At 50.1% G+C, this 20,384-nt stretch overlaps 1 protein-coding gene across 4 annotated transcripts in view; it reads right to left on the reverse strand.

Annotated features, from left to right (window-relative positions):
- The window catches only part of LOC122375691 (pro-resilin-like), a 50,450-nt gene extending 30,998 nt beyond the window's left edge, over positions 1 to 19,452 (reverse strand). For 3 of the 4 annotated variants that reach the window (XM_043355179.1, XM_043355181.1, XM_043355180.1), the window contains exons 1-2: positions 19,247 to 19,433; positions 4,560 to 4,625 (exon numbers count right to left, since the gene is read on the reverse strand). In XM_043355179.1, coding sequence (XP_043211114.1) covers positions 4,560 to 4,625; positions 19,247 to 19,252 — 72 coding nt within the window. In that variant the 5' untranslated portion in view covers positions 19,253 to 19,433. Of the gene's footprint in view, positions 1 to 4,559; positions 4,626 to 19,246 lie in introns of all 4 variants that reach the window. The other variant, XM_043355177.1, reaches the window with a different exon arrangement.
- Positions 19,453 to 20,384: the final 932 nt, after the last annotated feature.

Here is a 20,384-nt window from a genome sequence, read left to right on the forward strand (position 1 = left end):
CAATGTGAAAATACAAAATGCCAAAATAACAAAATGCCAAAATAACAATGTACATTAGTTTATAGGTACAAAGTGCTGGAAATGTGTAAATTACGTCAGTGAACGGTATGGCAATCGAAAAACATCGGCTGCTTAGCTATAAGGGCGTTAGTTGCTAAGGTGCCACAACAATTTTTTCCAGTGCTGCGGGGAATGGTACAGGGAGACGAGCATTCAACATTTGCTCGGAAAACCGTTGATGGTGCTTATCTGAGCATTGGGTGTATCGTAGTCGTCGGCACATCAAACATATGAGACACCGACATTTGTGCACTCGTCAGAAATCAAAGGACGCAAAATTGACGCGGCCTTAACTTGTAAGTTAGGCTTTGTATCTATGGCCAATGACCGCTTTAAATGTCCACTAATTTCCATCGAACCTAGCGGCATTGCGCGGTGAAACCCCCGCAGTCCGCGGTTTGAGGCGATTGACAAACACTGGCGCCTCCGCCCGCACACCGCTGCCAGTGTAAGTGGGGGCCGTCCCCGATATATCTACACACCGCTGCCAGTATAAGTGGGGGCCGTCCCCGATATCGACACACCGCTGTCAGTATAAGTGGGGGCCGTCCCCGATATCGACACACCGCTGCCAGTGTAAGTGGGGGCCGTCCCCGATATCGACACACCGCTGCCAGTGTAAGTGGGGGCCGTCCCCGATATCGACAGATCTCTGTCAGTGTAAATGGGGACCGTCCCCGATATCGACAGATCTCTGTCAGTGTAAATGGGGACCGTCCCCGATATCGACACACCGCTGCCAGTGTAAGTGGGGGCCGTCCCCGATATCGACAGATCTCTGTCAGTGTAAGTGGGGACCGTCCCCGATATCGACACACCGCTGCCAGTGTAAGTGGGGGCCGTCCCCGATATCGACACACCGCTGTCAGTGTAAGTGGGGGCCGTCCCCGATATCGACACACCGCTGTCAGTGTAAGGGAGGGCGGTCCCCGATATCGACACACCGCTGTCAGTGTAAGTGGGGGCCGTCCCCGATATCGACACACCGCTGCCAGTGTATGTAAGTGGGGGCCGTCTCCGATATATCGATACACCGCTGCCAGTGTATGTAAGTGGGGGCCGTCCCCGATATCGACAGATCTCTGTCAGTGTAAGTGGGGACCGTCCCCGATATCGACACACCGCTGCCAGTGTAAGTGGGGGCCGTCCCCGATATCGACACACCGCTGTCAGTGTAAGTGGGGGCCGTCCCCGATATCGACACACCGCTGTCAGTGTAAGGGAGGGCGGTCCCCGATATCGACACACCGCTGCCAGTGTAAGTGGGGGCCGTCCCCGATATCGACACACCGCTGCCAGTGTAAGTGGGGGCCGTCCCCGATATCGACAGATCTCTGTCAGTGTAAATGGGGACCGTCCCCGATATCGACAGATCTCTGTCAGTGTAAATGGGGACCGTCCCCGATATCGACACACCGCTGCCAGTGTAAGTGGGGACCGTCCCCGATATCGACAGATCTCTGTCAGTGTAAATGGGGACCGTCCCCGATATCGACACACCGCTGCCAGTGTAAGTGGGGGCCGTCCCCGATATCGACAGACCGCTGCCAGTGTAAGTGGGGGCCGTCCCCGATATCGACAGACCGCTGTCAGTATAAGTGGGGGCCGTCCCCGATATCGACAGATCTCTGTCAGTGTAAATGGGGACCGTCCCCGATATCGACACACCGCTGTCAGTATAAGTGGGGGCCGTCCCCGATATATCGACACACCGCTGCCAGTGTAAGTGGGGGCCGTCCCCGATATATCGACAGACCGCTGCCGATGCCAGCGCGGTCGCGACCCTTCACACCCCGGCGCATTAATTAATGGATAATCTGAATTTCAGCCGGCCGATGGGACAGCGTTTCGTCATTGTATGTACCGTCTGCGCTTTCGCGGAGAGTCGTGCCGTCGTGCGTGTTCGGGGAGCCTCCGACACCGGTTATAATGTAAATGGCATTCAGTCAATCAGAGGGGGCGGGCCAAATGACGTCACAGCCGTGCCCAGGGCGGAACAGCCGGTACGAGGCGGGGGACGCAGACGAACCAGGGCCCAATCTTACCAACTGGCGTGAATGCGCATTCACAGCATTTGGTAAGATTCATGAGTACCTATTCAATATTCCGTTCATCCAATCATTCATTCATTCATTATTCATTCATTCATTATCTATTCAGGCAGCAATAATAATCATTCTCGCCATTAGACACATTCGGAGATATTGGCTGGACATAAACAAAAATAACACATTGCAGATTATTGCCGGTTATTCCGGCCAGTGCTGCCAAATCCTATTCACGGCATTGCGATAAGAAGTAAGATTGAGCCCTGGCGCCGACCGACCCCCCGCCGTGGGGGGGGGGAGGACTGGAGACACAGCGCCTGACAGCGACCCGCCGTGGGGAGGGTCGCTCAGGCAGCGACCCTCCGTGGCAGGCAGCACCCGCCGTGTACCAGAATATAGCTCGGCAACGGGAGACAGTCCGCTTTTTCAGATTGGTAGTTGAGCTCAAATATAGAAAACAGTACAAATTATATCAATTTAAAAGACGTTTAAAAATCGAACAAAATATGAAATATAAATTGACGCTTCAGACTCTTACCTTAGTTTCATGAAAATCAATAAAATCAATCGACAAGGCGTGTCCTAAAGAATTATTATAATCAAAACAACACTTAGGGTGCTAATTAAAAATTGAAACAATTGGGAAACTGATCCTTGGAGCGTCTGTAATGTATTAGCTTAGAGACCGCGACGCCTGTGAGTGTCATGCCCACAATCACCAAAGGTTTCAGAGGGGCCGCATTTAGTGTTGTGTAATGTGGAGCAATTGCTCTGCGACCGTTTGTAAACGTTATCAGCTGCTCTGCGACTGTTTGTAAGCGTTATCAACAGGCTGCGACCGTTTGCAAGCGATATCGGTAGTAAATGTCGTTGATAGGGTACGACATGTCTGCAGATGATTACATTTAGTGGTTGAATAGCACTTTTAAATATTGTCGATAATTTTCGGTTAAATCAGCACCTGTGCACCGGGCGCGGGCAAGGTCGGGTGGTGGGTACTTTGTATAATTCGCAACAAGCACCGCATAGTGTGGCAACCGGGTCCAAAGCCACCCATTCATACATACATAAGGACAACATTTCTGGAAAAAAATGACGCAAGAAGTAAGAACAAAGATGTTCCTTTTTAACCCGCGCCGGGCCGGTGCTCTGAGATTCCGCCCCGGGCCGGGGGGGGGGGTGTCTGAACACCCCCTTCTAACTCGGCTCCTGCGCCACGTAGCGACACGCGGTAAGCGGCAATCGAAAGAACGTCCAAAATAAGGACGAAAACACTTCGGTCATTTTTGGGTCAGGTCAAAGGTCAGGTCATCAGAGGTCACCAAAGGTAAAATGTTAATTATTTCAACATTTTGGAAACTGCCAACGGCTATCTCAGGAACCGATAGAGCTAGAGCGCCGCAGAAAAGCGCATTCGATGGCCTTTTTACATACTTTCTGAGTAATGTTCTCAGATTTGACCTCAGGTCAACGGTTTAGCCTCCAGAGGGCAAAAACTCCAAAAATAGCAGATTTTACGAAAAACGTTTTTTCGGCAATAACTTTTGACTCAAAAGAGCCATGACATTACTTTTGCCACCATCGTGTTCCTCTCGTCGAGACGCGTCGAATGAACTATAATTTGACCCTGAAGAGTCAACTTGAAAATTTGACCTCAGGTCAAGGTCTTGAACTGACCGGAAAAGGTCATGTTGCATATCAGTCGATCCGCAACGTCGAGCCGAACACATCTAAGGCGTTATCAGCGCTCTAGCACGCATCTATCCGAAGTTATTAGCGAAAAACTGTTAGATTTTGTTCGTGACCTGAGTCCTGAGATGACCTTGGGGACATAACGATGTAGCTATATCGGTGTAGCTATAACGAGCATTCTTATTTTTTCTGGGGTGAGGTCACTTGGCGTGACCTGGTGACCTGACCTAAGGCGACCTGGGTCTGAAATTTTCACAACATGTGCGGAAAAGATGCACAAACAGGTGTGCCAAAAACCGCGGCGCTCCGCGCCGCCATTTTTGAGATATCTGCGAAAAACCGCAAGGGGGGGGTGTTCAAACACCCCCGTCCCGGCGCGGGTTAAGTTATTTATATAATGAACCGCATCGGTTACCAGTTTTCCTCAGTGAGGCTTATTATTCCCTTACTCCGCCAGTGAGTCCAGTTACCCCCTATCCCCCCAGTGAGTCCAGTTATCCCCCTATTCCCCCAGTGAGTCCAGTTATCCCCCTATCCCCCCAGTGAGTCCAGTTATCCCCCTATTCCCCCAGTGAGTCCAGTTATCCCCTTATTCCCCCAGTGAGTCCAGTTATCCCCCTATTCCCCCAGTGAGTTCAGTTATCCCCCTATTCCCCCAGTGAGTCCAGTTATCCCCCTATTCCCCCAGTGAGTCCAGTTATTCCCCTATTCCCCCAGTGAGTTCAGTTATCCCCCGATTCCCCTGGAGACGTCACTCACCGATCGGTAGCCTCTGGCTGAGACGGCGGTTACCGTCACCGTCAGCAGCAGCAGCCACACGGCCGTCTGTGGACACACAGAGAGAGATACAGTCACTGTCTGTGGACTGATACTGTCAGCAGCAGCAGCCACACGGCCGTCTGTGGACACAGAGAGAGATACAGTCACTGTCTGTGGACTGACAGAGAGACGGCCAACTGTCTGTGGACTGACAGAGAGACGGCCAACTGTCTGTGGACTGATACTGTCAGCAGCAGCAGCCACACGGCCGTCTGTGGACACACAGAGAGAGAGATACAGTCACTGTCTGTGGACTGACAGAGAGACGGCCAACTGTCTGTGGACTGATACCGTCAGCAGCAGCAGCCACACGGCCGTCTGTGGACACACAGAGAGAGATACAGTCACTGTCTGTGGACTGATACTGTCAGCAGCAGCAGCCACACGGCCGTCTGTGGACACAGAGAGAGATACAGTCACTGTCTGTGGACTGACAGAGAGACGGCCAACTGTCTGTGGACTGACAGAGATACAGTCACTGTCTGTGGACTGATACTGTCAGCAGCAGCAGCCACACGGCCGTCTGTGGACACAGATAGAGATACAAGATACAGTCACTGTCTGTGGACTGATACTGTCAGCAGCAGCAGCCACACGGCCGTCTGTGGACACAGAGAGAGATACAGTCACTGTCTGTGGACTGATACTGTCAGCAGCAGCAGCCACACGGCCGTCTGTGGACACAGAGAGAGATACAGTCACTGTCTGTGGACTGACAGAGAGACGGCCAACTGTCTGTGGACTGACAGAGAGACGGCCAACTGTCTGTGGACTGATACTGTCAGCAGCAGCAGCCACACGGCCGTCTGTGGACTGACAGAGATACAGTCACTGTCTGTGGACTGATACTGTCAGCAGCAGCAGCCACACGGCCGTCTGTGGACACAGATAGAGATACAAGATACAGTCACTGTCTGTGGACTGATACTGTCAGCAGCAGCAGCCACACGGCCGTCTGTGGACACAGAGAGAGATACAGTCACTGTCTGTGGACTGATACTGTCAGCAGCAGCAGCCACACGGCCGTCTGTGGACACACAGAGAGAGAGATACAGTCACTGTCTGTGGACTGACAGAGAGACGGCCAACTGTCTGTGGACTGACAGAGATACAGTCACTGTCTGTGGACTGATACTGTCAGCAGCAGCAGCCACACGGCCGTCTGTGGACACAGATAGAGATACAAGATACAGTCACTGTCTGTGGACTGATACTGTCAGCAGCAGCAGCCACACGGCCGTCTGTGGACACAGAGAGAGATACAGTCACTGTCTGTGGACTGATACTGTCAGCAGCAGCAGCCACACGGCCGTCTGTGGACACAGAGAGAGATACAGTCACTGTCTGTGGACTGATACTGTCAGCAGCAGCAGCCACACGGCCGTCTGTGGACACAGAGAGATACAGTCACTGTCTGTGGACTGACAGAGAGACGGCCAACTGTCTGTGGACTGACAGAGAGACGGCCAACTGTCTGTGGACTGATACTGTCAGCAGCAGCAGCCACACGGCCGTCTGTGGACACAGAGAGAGAGAGAGAGAGAGAGAGAGAGAGAGAGAGAGAGAGAGAGAGAGAGAGAGAGAGAGAGAGAGAGAGAGAGAGAGAGAGAGAGAGAGAGAAGAGAGAGAGAGAGAGAGAGAGAGAGAGAGAGAGAGAGAGAGAGAGAGAGAGAGAGAGAGAGAGAGAGAGAGAGAGAGAGAGAGAGAGAGATACAGTCACACAAAGAGACGGCCAACTGTCTGCGGACTGACAGAGATACGGTAATACAACTTATTATAACTTAATATCTTATATAATTTATAAATATACAAATGAATTAGTATTAATTTATGTGGTTCGCAAATGTACGGAATAAATTGGAATGGATTCCCACCGAAAGAAAGCCTAACAAATGAAGACTAGGAAATGCTTGAAACCAGTAATTGATTGTAATGCTTTCTGTACTCAACCATGCGGAATCAAAGTAAAAAGACACTCGCACCATGGTTCGAAGGTCCCAGGGGAACGTTTTCTACCCCCTCCCCTTCGATCCGCCACTGGTCCAGAGCTAATGCTGGGTTTCTACCCCCTCCCCTTCGATCCAAGGTCCAGGGGCCAGACTAACGCTGAGGAAGGTAAAATCTGTGCGCGAATTAGGTCCTTCTGAATTCAGAAAGTCGCCACATGTAGTCGTTATTCCAGCCGTCCTGTTATACAGTCTGTTGCCGCCTCATCACGTTATTCCGATACGGTATTGTACATATTTGTAAATAGTCTGTCATGTGGCGGCGCCGTTAGTTATATTCGCGTGCGATGCCCGCGAGATTTAATTTAAATTTCCAGGTCATCGAAAAAGGCTAAAATTGGTGGGTTTTCGATTGCTGTATTACGATGCGTAGTTTTGTGTATACTAATTGATTTAGCTCTGAGCCGTAAGATGCATAAAGCTTTAACGACATGACATGACATGACATAGAGATGAACTAAGATTTGAATAAATCATTAGCTGAAGTTTCGCATTTCACCAAAGGCATCTCACCCAACGAATCGAAAATAATGTCCGTTACAGCGAACAGCGGCTCGGCGGCTACAGTTAAAGCTGATGGATTAAAGTAAAGGCTTAAAGTTAAGGCTTTGTTCGAAGTCGAAGCTTGCATTTAGTTTAAAGGCTTTGCATTTAAAACCTTTGCACAGTTAAGTTTAAGCTGATGCATTCAAGCTAAAGCATTTAGTTAAAGCCAATGCATTCAAGTAAAAGCTTTAAGATAAAGCTTTGTGCGAAGTTAAAGCCAAACGAGAAGGTAAAGCGTAGAAATATGCAAGAACAATGACATATTTGGATGTAAGCGAGATTAAGTTGGCAAGACTGCAATAGCATGCGAGATGAGGCCTAAGAATGATTGCAAGATGTGAAAAGCTCTTGTATTTCCAAGAAAACGACGGCTTTAGTGAAACGACGGACTTGCGTGACAGATTGACTGCACCAATTGAAAACGTCTGAAGGCGAGTTCATACGCGCTTCACGGCTGACGTCTCGTCTCGTCCTGGCCTGACGTGAGAGACGATCGCATTCAACGCATCACAGCAGATCAATCGGTCCACTGTGCTGCATTTGATTCGGTTAATCGGACGCAACTCGCGAAGTCACAAAATGGACAAGCTTGACAGACTTACCGTGAGTGAGTTGAAAGAGCGACTGAGGAAGAGACACGCAAATATTAAGGGCACGAAGGCCGTTCTAGTTCGACGTTTGCAAGAGCTTATGAGATATGAAAAGGACGATGGTTCTAGCAGGAACCGAGAAGACGCCGATTACAACAACGGACAAGATAACGACTCCATAACTGAGGTGGCGTTGAATGACCAATCCGTGTGTGGCGAGTCAGTTGTCTCTTGTCACACTTCCGCCTCTGCCGCCTCAGTGCGCTCACTGCGAGCTATTGAAGCGACAAAAAGAGCTGCATTGCTGGCACGAGCCTCGTTTCTGCAGGAGAAACGTAAAATCGAATTGGAGGAGCTGAATCTTCGGCTTCGTAAAGAGGAACTAATGATAAGAACCGAGCTTGCAGAATCGGAGGCAAGAGAGAAGATCCTGGCGGAAGCTGATCAGCCAGAGGGTATGGCGGCCACGGCACGACCAGTCACATCCTTCTCCGACCGACAAAACCAGCCGTCCTCTCAGTCTCTGACTTCCGGGAATGCTGAGCCAGAAACAGGGCTCAGGAACCCTACTCAAGAGCGTCGCTGTTCTGATGGACCGTCTGGGAGATCGCAGGAGCCCACCACGCACGAGGCTAGGAGCATAGACGACTCGGAGGCAGCAGGAGCAGCGACAGAGCAGAGGGGTCATACAGAGCCTCAGCAGTCACAGCAGGCAGACTACTCAAGGGTGCTGCTCACTCAGCTTCAGAAGGGCCAGTTGCCTAAGCTGGAGATACCGGTCTTCGACGGCGATGTAACGAAGTATCGCAGTTTTGTTAGAGCTTTCGACTCCAGAGTCGCCAGTAAAACTGATGATCCCGACGAGAGGCTTTATTATCTTCAGACCTATTTGCGCGGGAAGCCTCTTGATATCGTACGTGGATGCGCGCATATGTCAGATGGGTCGGGTTATCTGGAGGCCAGGCGCCTGCTCAACAGGCGATATGGAGACCCCGATTCGGTGTCATCAGCATTTGTCGACATTCTGACTGATTGGAATTCTATCAAGCCGGGTGATGTGGACAGCCTGGACAAGTTCTCCATCGCGCTCACGTCGTGTCTCAACGTGATGAAAGATATACCTCCAGGGTCGAGAGAGACCGACCATCCAAGAACGATGCGCAAGATAGTGGAAAAGCTTCCCTATCACTGCCAGGACAGGTGGCGCAATAGAGTGATACAAATAAAGGAAGAAGCAAACAGGAAGGTGACATTTGAAGACATCGTAGTTTTCGTTGACAGAGAAGTGAGAAAAATCACAGATCCCACCTTCGGGAAGCTGACCAAGCCAGATGGAAGCGGTAAGAAGCCTCACATCGTGTCTGCAACAGGTGTCAATAAGGACGCATCTCCTCGGGTGATGACGTGCCTGTACTGTGCCGAGCAGCATTCAACGGATTCCTGTGAGAGGCTGAATCATGAGCCCTATGAAAAGAGAAGAACGTTCATCGTTGAACAAAGACTTTGTTTCGGGTGCCTTCGGCAGCGGCATCAGATCAGTGTGTGCACAAAAAGGCTGTCCTGCAAGATCTGCAAGGGTCGCCATCCGACTCCGCTGCACAACGACAAGCAGGCATCTCCTTCCGAATTTTCTGCTACAAGCAAGCAAAGCAGTGGTAGCAGTGCAGGGCCGGCAGCCGTCGTAAGAAACGGACGATTGGAAATAGACGGCGCAGAAGTGGCGGCTGGTGCTCGCGGAGACTCGTCCACAATGATGGCAGTGATTCCCGTGTTAGTTCGATCACCTGACGGCTCACGATCGGTCGTCACTCATGCGTTCCTGGACCTCGGGTCAAGTGCAACATTCTGCACGGATCTTCTGCTTAAAAGGCTGAACGTCAAGGGAAAAGCGACAAGGCTGACGATGATGACTGCTGCTTCTGAAAATCAGTCCGTACAATGTCAAGTAGTCGAGGGCTTATCTATTACAGGCCTTCATTCTTCAACTGCTGTTCAGCTGCCACCCACCTACACACTTGAAAGGATACCAGTTAAACACGAGGACATCGCAACCCCAGCCGACATCGGTAAATGGATGCATCTCGAGGGAATTCCTCTGACACAAGTAGACGCTGAGATCGGCCTCATGATTGGCGGAAACTGTCCCGAGGCTTTGTGTCCACTTGAGGTCAGGAGAGGCGGTGAAGGCCAGCCATTTGCGTTCCGTTCAGAGCTGGGCTGGGCTGTGTATGGACCCCGAGAACTCCGATCCACCAGAGATCATGGAGCGGCAAGAGTAAACAGAGTCAGTGTACTCAGAGGTGATTCTGATATTCATGAGAAGTTCGTCTCGCTATATAATAAGGAATTCGAAGACAACGGCAGCTCCACCGACGTGGGACTGTCAGTGGAGGACAGAGTGTGGTTGAAAACGGTCGAAGCGGGAACACGCTATATCGATGGACATTACGAGATTCCCTTGTCTCTGAAAGAAGACGCGCCATTTCCAGACAATAAGCAACAGGAATTGCTTAGAGCTGAGCACCTGAAAAGGAAAATGAACAAAAATGACAAGTACATGGAAGATTACAAGAAATTTGTTAATGACTTGATCGAGAAGAACTATGCCGAGAGAGTCAAAGACAGTCACCTCAAAACCGCTGGGCAAACCTGGTACATTCCACATCATGGAGTGTACCACCCCGTCAAGCCGGACAAGATTCGTGTAGTGTACGACTGTTCCGCAAAGTTTCGAAACGCCTCACTGAACGATCGTGTCTTATGCAGGGCCCAAACCTCACCAGTTCTCTCCTCGGCGTTCTGATGAGATTCAGAGAACGGCCATTCGCAGTCATGGCCGACATCGAAAAAATGTTTTACCAAGTGCGCGTTCCATCAAGGCAAAGAAGTCTACTACGCTTCCTGTGGTGGCCTGACGGTGACGTAAGAAAGGATCTGCAGGAATATCAGGGTTAATGACGTAGTGCTTGTCATGGATACGAGCACACCACGCTCCAGGTGGCCTCTGGGCCGAATCAAAGAGACTTTCCCGGACCGGAAAGGCTTCGTCCGATCTGCAATGGTACAGACCGAGACGTCAGTTCTGAAGAGGCCGATATCGAAGCTCGTTCTCATCTTGGAGGCAGAATAGTGAGAACACAAAGATATAGCATCTCTGTAAGGTGCTACTCGTCAGAGCACCATGCCGCACCGATCGCGATGGTGACCAGAAATAGTTGAGACAATTGATGGATCGGTGATGAGCCTTGTGTTGGTGCTTGTCATGCTGACGTTCTAACAGTTGAATAGTGCTTGTTTAGCGCGGTAGTATTTAGGACCTGTTATTGAACCAAATAGGGCTCAAATGTGGCAGGCGCTCATTTGCATGGCGCGTTAGAAAGTTGATGCCACAAAGGTGACGTAAGTGTATGCTGTACAGTGGTCAGCTTTAATGGCATGTGCAGTTGTGTAGTGAGTGTTGAGCCCTGATCGGGTCAAGGTGGGGAGTGTTGCCGCCTCATCACGTTATTCCGATACGGTATTGTACATATTTGTAAATAGTCTGTCATGTGGCGGCGCCGTTAGTTATATTCGCGTGCGATGCCCGCGAGATTTAATTTAAATTTCCAGGTCATCGAAAAAGGCTAAAATTGGTGGGTTTTCGATTGCTGTATTACGATGCGTAGTTTTGTGTATACTAATTGATTTAGCTCTGAGCCGTAAGATGCATAAAGCTTTAACGACATGACATGACATGACATAGAGATGAACTAAGATTTGAATAAATCATTAGCTGAAGTTTCGCATTTCACCAAAGGCATCTCACCCAACGAATCGAAAATAATGTCCGTTACAGCGAACAGCGGCTCGGCGGCTACACAGTCATTTGGAGGTGCATGCAACACATTCGCCCGCACATGCCATTTTCCCAATCTAGAACGCACATAGGAGGGGGGGGCATGCCACTCCCCCCCGCACTATTTCGTTCCTGCTGGAGATAGAGCTTCGCAGCAAAGACCAACAGATTCTTTGGGAAGAGACAAATCCAGTGGTACCCAATTTTGCCTCATTAGGTCAATAATTGACCTTCCAGGTCAGGTTCAAGCTAAAAATGTTGCTTGTTGTGGCCACCGTTGGAATATCACGTGCTGTGCCCAGCCCATCATATACCGATGGCGTTGCCCTTTGTGGTGCCAGGCCAGCTAGAACAGCTCTTTGTCACACTATCCGACTAGGTTTTTACCGGCTGTGGTCATTTCAGGTCAAGCTAGGTCAAGGTCAATGATATGTGTTTGTATGTGTGTGTGTGTGTGTCTGCGTGTATACTGATGTGTGCACCGATTGGTTTGTGTGTCCCTTTTACATGAGATCATGATCTGAGAAGCTTTTACCAAAAATGCAGTAAAAAAACTTCACTAAAAGCAAATTCAGCAAGCCTAAAATGTAATGTTTTTAGATGACCTAGGCGCCTAGGCTGACTTTGACCCTGACCCTGACATCTGCACATCGTCGAATAGCATGTTCCGTGATAGGTGGGAGGTAGGACTAGCAAGAACATACCGAACTCAAGGTGTTAAAAGCTCACAACTGTCACAAGACCCATATGTGACGCAAGATACGCATGACATGACTTGAAAAACAAGGTCATATCTCCGAAACAAAAAACCACAGAAACTTGAAATTTTCAGTGGACGCTGAGAAAGGATAGAGGAGCAGCTATACGAAACATCAGGCTCCTAGCTTTAACCCTCGCCGGTACAGGGGGGGGGGCGAATATCTCGCGTAAAAAGCGGCCGATCGCAACGAAACTTTCAGCACCCTGGCATTGATCAATTTTACACCTACCCTGAAAATTTCATCACCCTGACCCAAATGACCTTTGACCTGTGACCTCTCTTCCGAGACCATGTTTGGCCGGAATCGCGATTCGGCGTATGTCGGCTCGTATTAGCCGCGCGTTTGCAAGCTTTTTGTGGTTTCAAACGTTCAAACATGTGATTTGATGTTGCTCCCTAAGCATTAGGGTGGGTGTCAAGGTCACCTGAAGGTCAGGTCAGGTCATTGACCTTTGGTGACCTCGGTTCACAATTTCGAGTTTTACATTTTTCTAGGCTAGTTTTTGGAGCTGAATTCGAATTTAGCAACCATTTGAACATTTACCAAGTAGTTTTGGTGCCTTCGTAACATGTTACGAAGCTGTCAGAGGCGGATGACAGGTACTACGAATACCCGTCACGACTCCTACCGGTTGACCTGACCTGAACTGGCCCGACCTGGTCTAAGCGCTTAACGACATCATCGGTGATCAAAACTAACACGATATTCGTGATCAGCACCCCGGAAAACCCCTTAGCACTAGCAGCCGCACTTTACGACTTTCTAACAGGTCCCGATATTCCCGATTTTTGGGTCATTGACCTGACCTGGAAGGCCAACCGATGACCTAGGACCTTAAAATTGGGTATCATTGGCTTCCTCTCGTGATGGGCAACACGCTCATTTTTCCGCGAAGCTCTAGCTCCATCAGGGGCCAAACGCGAGGGGGGGTCGTACCCCCCAATTGTGCCGTCGAAGGACTCAAAATGGCCTGTGCCGGCGAGGGTTAAAAATGTTCAGTGCAGAACGCAAAACTACCGAGGGGGGGGGGGGTAGGAACCACCCTCCATGTGCGGACGAGCGCTAACCCTAGTGAAGGAATTACCAGCAAATGCACTCCCCTTGCATACTGCATGAGAGTGAATGGCGGCTGGCGGCCGTCTCCGTTTGTGCGTCTTTGAACTGCCAGCTTTACAGAGCACCCTGCAGGTAACCATGGCAACACATCGCCGTGGCGATGCTCCATCACATGGCAACGGCCGCCGCCGCCACCGACTGCCGGCGTGGTACTTCAACAGCGGGCGCGCTCTGTTGTAAGCCGAGGTCGTACGTCGCGGGCCAGCGCGGCGGCGACCTGGACTGACCCGGGCTGACCCGGCGCACCCCCGGGCTGTTTGGAGCGCCGCACCGCCTCAGGGTCAGGGCGGCGGTGTCGTCACACCCTCGCTGGGTCGGTGGGTCGGGGGGAGGGGGGGGGGGGTGGCCGCCGCTGACAGAGAACCGCGGCTCGCTGCTGATATTCAGAGACAATGGCTGACAGTTCCCGTCCGTGTCACCACCAGTCAGCTGGTGGCCGTACAGTCCCTCCTCCGGTCCGTACAGTCCCTCCTCCGGTCCGTACAGTCCCTCCTCCGGTCCGTACAGTCCGTCCTCCGGTCCGTACCGTACAGTCCCTCCTCCGGTCCGGTCCGTACAGTCCCTCCTCCGGTCCGTACGGGGACCCGCAGTTGCTACTGTACAGCGACCCTGAGTAAATTGTCCCAACACCCTCACAGGGAACAACGATATAAGCTGTCGGAGGGCACGCACAGAAAACCTCAGCTGCTCTTGTACAGGGACCGGCAGTCGATATCGATGTTATCGGTTGTTACTGGACAGGACAGACAGCTAGAGTTGGGGTTCGTGTACAGAAGCAACTGCGGGTCCCCGTACCGTCGCCTGTGGGACCGAACCCACCGTCTCGGAGGAAGGGCGCCTATACTGGGGTCACACCCAGATGACCCGATACGTTACCCCGCATAGTGTGTAGGTTCGCGGTCAGGGATGGCACAACGAGCGGTCTCCTGAACACATTCTGGCAGTTTATGCTCTATTTGTTCCGGCTGGACTTTCTATCACTTCTGGGTGTTGCAGGTGATCAGGTCTCTACATCAGATGATAGAGTTGGGTGGCCTGTCGAATGCAGCCCGGACGGAATAGCCATCGCCCAGTCCAAATGGTGAGCTGAAAGTCGCCGACAATCGCCGATGGCCTACCTACATATGTATTAACTGCGCATTTTCCGCGACTCATGTCGATGGGAACGGTATAGGTGGACAATGGTATCGACGAAATCGGCGGCGGCGCCCGGGGCCGCGCCGCTCATACAAATGACCGGAAACCTCTGCAAATTGGCGATCATAGCGAATGGAACCGCCGGGATCCGGCGGTCGCCAGTCTGATCCATTGTTGGCCTGGGAGCGCCCTCGAATTCGCCAGGTTTCCATGGGAACGGCCGCCGACGCCGGCGGTCGCAGGTCCGTGTCAGGCGGTCTCAGGTCCGTGTCAGGCGGTCGTAGGTCCGTGTCAGGCGGTCGCAGGTCCGTGTCAGCCGGTCGCAGGTCCGTGTCAGGCGGTCGGCGCTCCACTGACACATTGAGACGGGCTCGGAGAGTGGTGTAGGGCGCCACTGCGACAGCTCAGGACTCCTGGACTGCGCAGTCCAGGACTCCGGACTCCGGGACTGCACAGTCAGGACTCCGGAGTCCGGGAGCGCGGCACGGAGACACTGGACCTCGCCGAGGATGGGCGAGGCGCTGCTCTGTTCCGACACAATGGGCCGGGACACAGTGTCCTTTGACCGACACAGTGTGTGCAGGGCTTTAGCGGGGGCCCCGTGTCGCAAAGGACCGTTTATATGACTCAACAGGCCGCCTTCTGGCACCCAGATGGCCTAATCCGTTACACTACTGTAATCTAATGTGTCCCGAAACTGATCACCTCAAACTGCACCAAGTGTCCCAAAGGGTGGTACCTAGTAACGGGACAATTTATCTGGCGAAAATGCACCAAACCTGACCAATTCTAACCAAATCCCTTTTACAACAAACATACTCGTGTTAATTTATTTCCATGTTTTAACCGAAAATAACATATCACAGTTGAGTAAATCAGGTAGGTATACAATTACATGTAAGTAACTAGTGCAGCCTGAGAAAAAAAATTCAAAAAATCAATTGTGTACCTCATGAATCGCACCTAATGTCACCGAATGTGTGCAGATAACTGTCGTGAAAACGGCTATTGTCTACCTAAAAGTGACTGATTTGTGAAACTAAGGCATGAACACTGGGCGACAGTTAAAATCTCAGCTCTCATTAACCCGGCAGGCGGTGGGACTCCCGGCCACCTTCCGCGCGGTGGGGGGAGGGGGGGCATTTTTTGCCCCCCCCGTATCTCCGAAGCTACTTCACGGATCAGAAACATTCAAACGGTGTTCGATGGGGAGAGCGCTATAACATCGAGCACCATCGAGCAAAACGCATTTTGTCGAAAATCAGCGATAGGGCGTCGGTTGTCTAGCACATATGTTGCTATTAGAGGTTACTGGTCATACCAGGTCAGGTCACAGGTCAGGTCATCAAGGGTCACCACATAAACCCAACTTAACTAAGGTTGTGCGATGCATGTTTTATGGCCAATTTTTCATTCCCAACTCAATGGTGTTGGTTATAAGACCATCAGGTACGGTTTAGGTCACTTTCTGGTGGAGGTCAGGTCAAGGTCAGGTAAAAAAAGGTCAAATTTCAAAGTTGCTAGATTTGCATGTAATGGGTATTGATTCGATGCAACTTGTCACAGGGAGTCTAATGGTGGTCTATGTTTTGCGCTACGAAGTCTTGAATTGCTAAAAATTGAGTTTGAAAATTTGACATCATCAATTTTGAACAGTTTTTTCGCTATAACTTGGCCAAAAAGATGTATCGATCTCAAAATTGGTATGTAGATAGAAGGTGGTAGGAACTATCACATATATTCCGGTTTTTTCGAATTTCATTTTTTTTTTGGCTATTATATTCAAAAAATTTATTTATGGATTTTTTTTTGGTCAAAATCCAAAAATTTCACAAATCTGAGATAGCAGTTTTGTAGCCCTGTCAATTTTACCCCTTTTATGTGTGAAACATTTTTCTGTATCTCCAAAGCTGTAGGCCTGACAGCTCTTCCCGCGAAACCATTTTTAGGTCGAAAATGGCAGAAATGACGTCACTCTGACGTCATTAGCGGCCAACCTATCACAGCCTTTGGAAAATTTCTTAGTCACAATGTGCAATAGCTATTCACGGGAGGGTACTGAAAGTTTGGTGACGATCGGCGCAGCGGTTCTGGAGATATATAAAAAAAAACTAAAGGGGGGGGGGCAAAAAATGTCCCCCCCACCGCCTGGAAGGTTAAGAGCGGAATAGAATACGGACAAGTCAGCAACCATGCTAACCGCGTCCCGCTGGAGATCCTGGATTTCTACGCTCCGCTGGGGGTCCTGGATTTCTACGCCCTGGGTATTTGAAAACCCCCCTTCTATCTCGGCTCATAGGCGGCGTAGCGATACGCGGAAGGCGTCGCACGAAAGAGCGCCAAAAAATTATGACGAAATCACTTCGGTCATTTTTTGGACAGGTTAAAGGTGAGGTCACCAATGGTCAATGAAGGCAAAATTTCGTCGATTTTAAGTCGAATGTCGACAATTTCCCAGAAGCCAAAGCATAACTCGGGAACCAATAGAGCTACAGCGCCGGGGAAAAACGCATTCGATAGCTCTATTATCATTCTTTCTGATTAATGCTCTTAGATTTGATTTTTGTCAACGGTTTATCCCGCGGGGGAATGCCAAAATAGCCGATTTTTTTCGACAGCAGTTTTTCTGCCATAAGTTTTGACTCAAGCCTTGCAGGAGCTTCATTTTACCGGCATCGTGTTCGTCTCATCAAGACCCATCGAAAGATCTATACATTGACCTTGAAAGGTCAACTTGAAAATTTGATATTCGGGAAAAACTACAGGAAGGGGGGGTGTTCAAACATATCCCAGCAGGGCGCAGGGGTTAACAGCAGAATAGAATACGAATACAAATCAACGAAATCGCCAGGGAAGGGAGGTCGTAACAACCACCCCTCCCCCGTGGTGGGTGTCCGCGTTGTGAAAAAGGCCCTGGTCTGGCGGGGGTTTTAGTAGGGACCCAGGAGTAGCATACATATGGCAGTTGTTGCTGGCATTTGCCTGACATCAAATTATTGTGTATTATTTTTTTAGCACACTCTGGCGCATGACAAACACTTCTTGAATTTGGCATCGGTAATCCTTTATATTCGAAATGTTATATTTGTTTGCTTTTGGTATACATATAGTTCGTTTTATCTTTGACCCCCACTGTAAACATCTCTTCGAACACAGCACGAGATCTGCTAGCTGAATTACTGAGAAATATTATAGTGCATGTATGGCCTAAACTTTTGAATTCATTTTAAAAGGAAAAAAACACAAGAAATTACCCAACGTTTCGCATTTATTGCTTAGTCTAAACTTTTGAATTCATTTTAAAAGGGGAAAAAACGCAAGAAATTACCCAACGTTTCGCATTTATTGCTTAGTCATGACTAAGCAATAAATGCGAAACGTTGGGTAATTTCTTGCGTTTTTCCCCTTTTAAAATGAATTCAAAAGTTTAGGCCATACATGCACTATAATATGTCACACCTGTCTATTGATAATCCTCATTACTGAGAAAACTGGTTGGCGCACATTGAATTTCACTGACGATCAACTGTACCAAAAAAATTTCTTCCTGGCTCCTATTTTTCACAGTGTATATAGATACTATTTCCCAGACCCTCAGCTCAAATTTGCCCACATTTAGAACCCCCCAGGGATAGACAACTTGTCAGAAATTACAACTGAACTAATCATTGGTTATTTAAATCACACGGCGTTTAACAGATCGGTATATCATTGGTGTTAAAAACTAATTTGGAAAATATTATTCATATCCCCATTACGATGTGCGCTAACCAGTTTTCTCAGTAATTTAGCTAGTACCTAATTCTCGTGCTATTTTCAAAAGGTGTTTACAGTGAGGGTCAAACTTAAAAAGCGAACTATAAATAGCAAGTGCTGTTTAATCTATTTAGATATTATTGAAAACAGGCCATCTTCGATCCCTAGCGTGCAAATAAGTAGATTTGTTCTTGATCCCTGATTTTAACGATTGCTGCTACACTAGATGGACTTGATAAGACGCATAAGAACATTTATTTCTCGATTCTAGAACGTAAACATTTTTTTCTTTTACATAAACTAGGTATTGTTGGAAAAGTAGAATATGAAAATTGATAAAAGAAAATGAAACTAAGGTACATAATATTAAAATGAAGTTTCTGCATTAGCTGATGTGTAAACTACATGATTTACATAAAATGATTACCTATACGATAAGGTGATTTAGGTAATCTGTGACTTTTCATAGATTTTGTGCAAATTTCGTGATACAATCAATGGTAGGTATGTTCAATCAATTCAATTCGATACAATTCAATACCAAATTCGAAATGCAAGTTATAAAATGCAACATGCTTATGTTTATTGTTTTCTATTATTATTGTTTCATGTTATTGCTGTCATTAAGCAAAATATATCAAATACACTTTTATACGGACATATCCTTAGAAAGGTTTTTGCATAGGGAGGTAAAACATTAGGTTTAATCGGAAAATATCGTGCCGTGTGTATACGCGCTGCACACAATTCCAGCACTGACTTGGTGCGTAAAAGTTGCGGCGCTGTGCAGGATACCGTGCGTATTATCTCAGCGTAGCGCGCGTAAGTTACTAGCGCGCGTAAGTTACGCAGACGTGCCGTGGGTTCGGCCAGCACGTACCTTCATGTCGTGGCCGTCTGAGCGCGTGTCTCCGTCTCCGTCTCCGTCTCCGTCTCCCGGTGGCAGGCGGTCGCTGCTGCTCTCGTCCAGTCGGCCGACGCTTCTCGGTCCGGGCACTGCAGTAGAGAGTGGATCCGTCCTCCGGCAGACCCGCAGAGAGAGAGAGAGAGAGAGAGAATCCCTTCCCTCCGGCAGCCGCGTTAAGAGTCGCCGCCGCCGGCCGCCCGCGCCGGTTTTGTTCGGCAGCACGGCCTCCGCGGCGGAGGGAGGGGGACGGAGGCGGGAAGGACGACAGGCTGGAGGACAGGGGTGGAGGACAGGGGTGGAGGACAGGGGTGGGGGACAGGGGTGGGGGACAGGAGGGAGGACGGGGAGGACGACATGAGGGAGGCGGGGAGGGAGGCGGGGAGGACGACAGGAGGGAGGACAGAAGGGAGGACGGGGAGGACGACCTGAGGGAGGCGGGGAGGGAGGCGGGGAGGACGACAGGAGGGAGGACAGGAGGGAGGCGAGGAGGACGACAGGAGGGAGGCGGGGAGGACGACAGGAGGGAGGCGGGGAGGACGGCAGGAGGGAGGGGGAGGGAGGCGGGGAGGACGACAGGAGGGAGCGGGAGGGAGGCGGGGAGGACGACAGGAGGGAGGACAGGAGGGAGACAGGAGGGAGGACAGGGGTGGGGGACAGGAGGGAGGACAGGGGTGAAGGACAGGAGGGAGGACAGGGGTGGGGGACAGGGGTGGGGGACAGCACTACAGGTTAGAGTGTGGACTGGAGGGTGCGAGGATGTCAGATGACGCAAACTAATGTCACTAATGCACGGTACCGCGATCGAGTGACACCTCTGCTGAGTGAGCTGCGATGGCTGCGAGTGGACGACATGATCCGCGAGCGCGATGCAATGGTGGTCAGAAGCATTCTGTCAGCCGAACATGTTGCAGAGGAGCTTCAAAGGAATGTCGTTCGCCGCTCCGATGTATCGAACCGCGTCACTCGGTCATCCGCGGACGACCTGCTGCAGCTGCCGCAGGTTCGAACTGAGTTCAGTCGCCGCTCCTTCCTGTTTCGGGCAATTAAGACATGGAATAGTCTGCCTTCGGCGGTGCGAGCGTCGGCAGGAGATGGTGTTCATGGCTTTAGA

This window comes from Amphibalanus amphitrite, unplaced genomic scaffold (assembly GCF_019059575.1).
Source record: "Amphibalanus amphitrite isolate SeventyFive unplaced genomic scaffold, NRLGWU_Aamphi_draft 001896F_arrow, whole genome shotgun sequence".
Classification (NCBI taxonomy): Eukaryota; Metazoa; Arthropoda; class Thecostraca; order Balanomorpha; family Balanidae; genus Amphibalanus; species Amphibalanus amphitrite.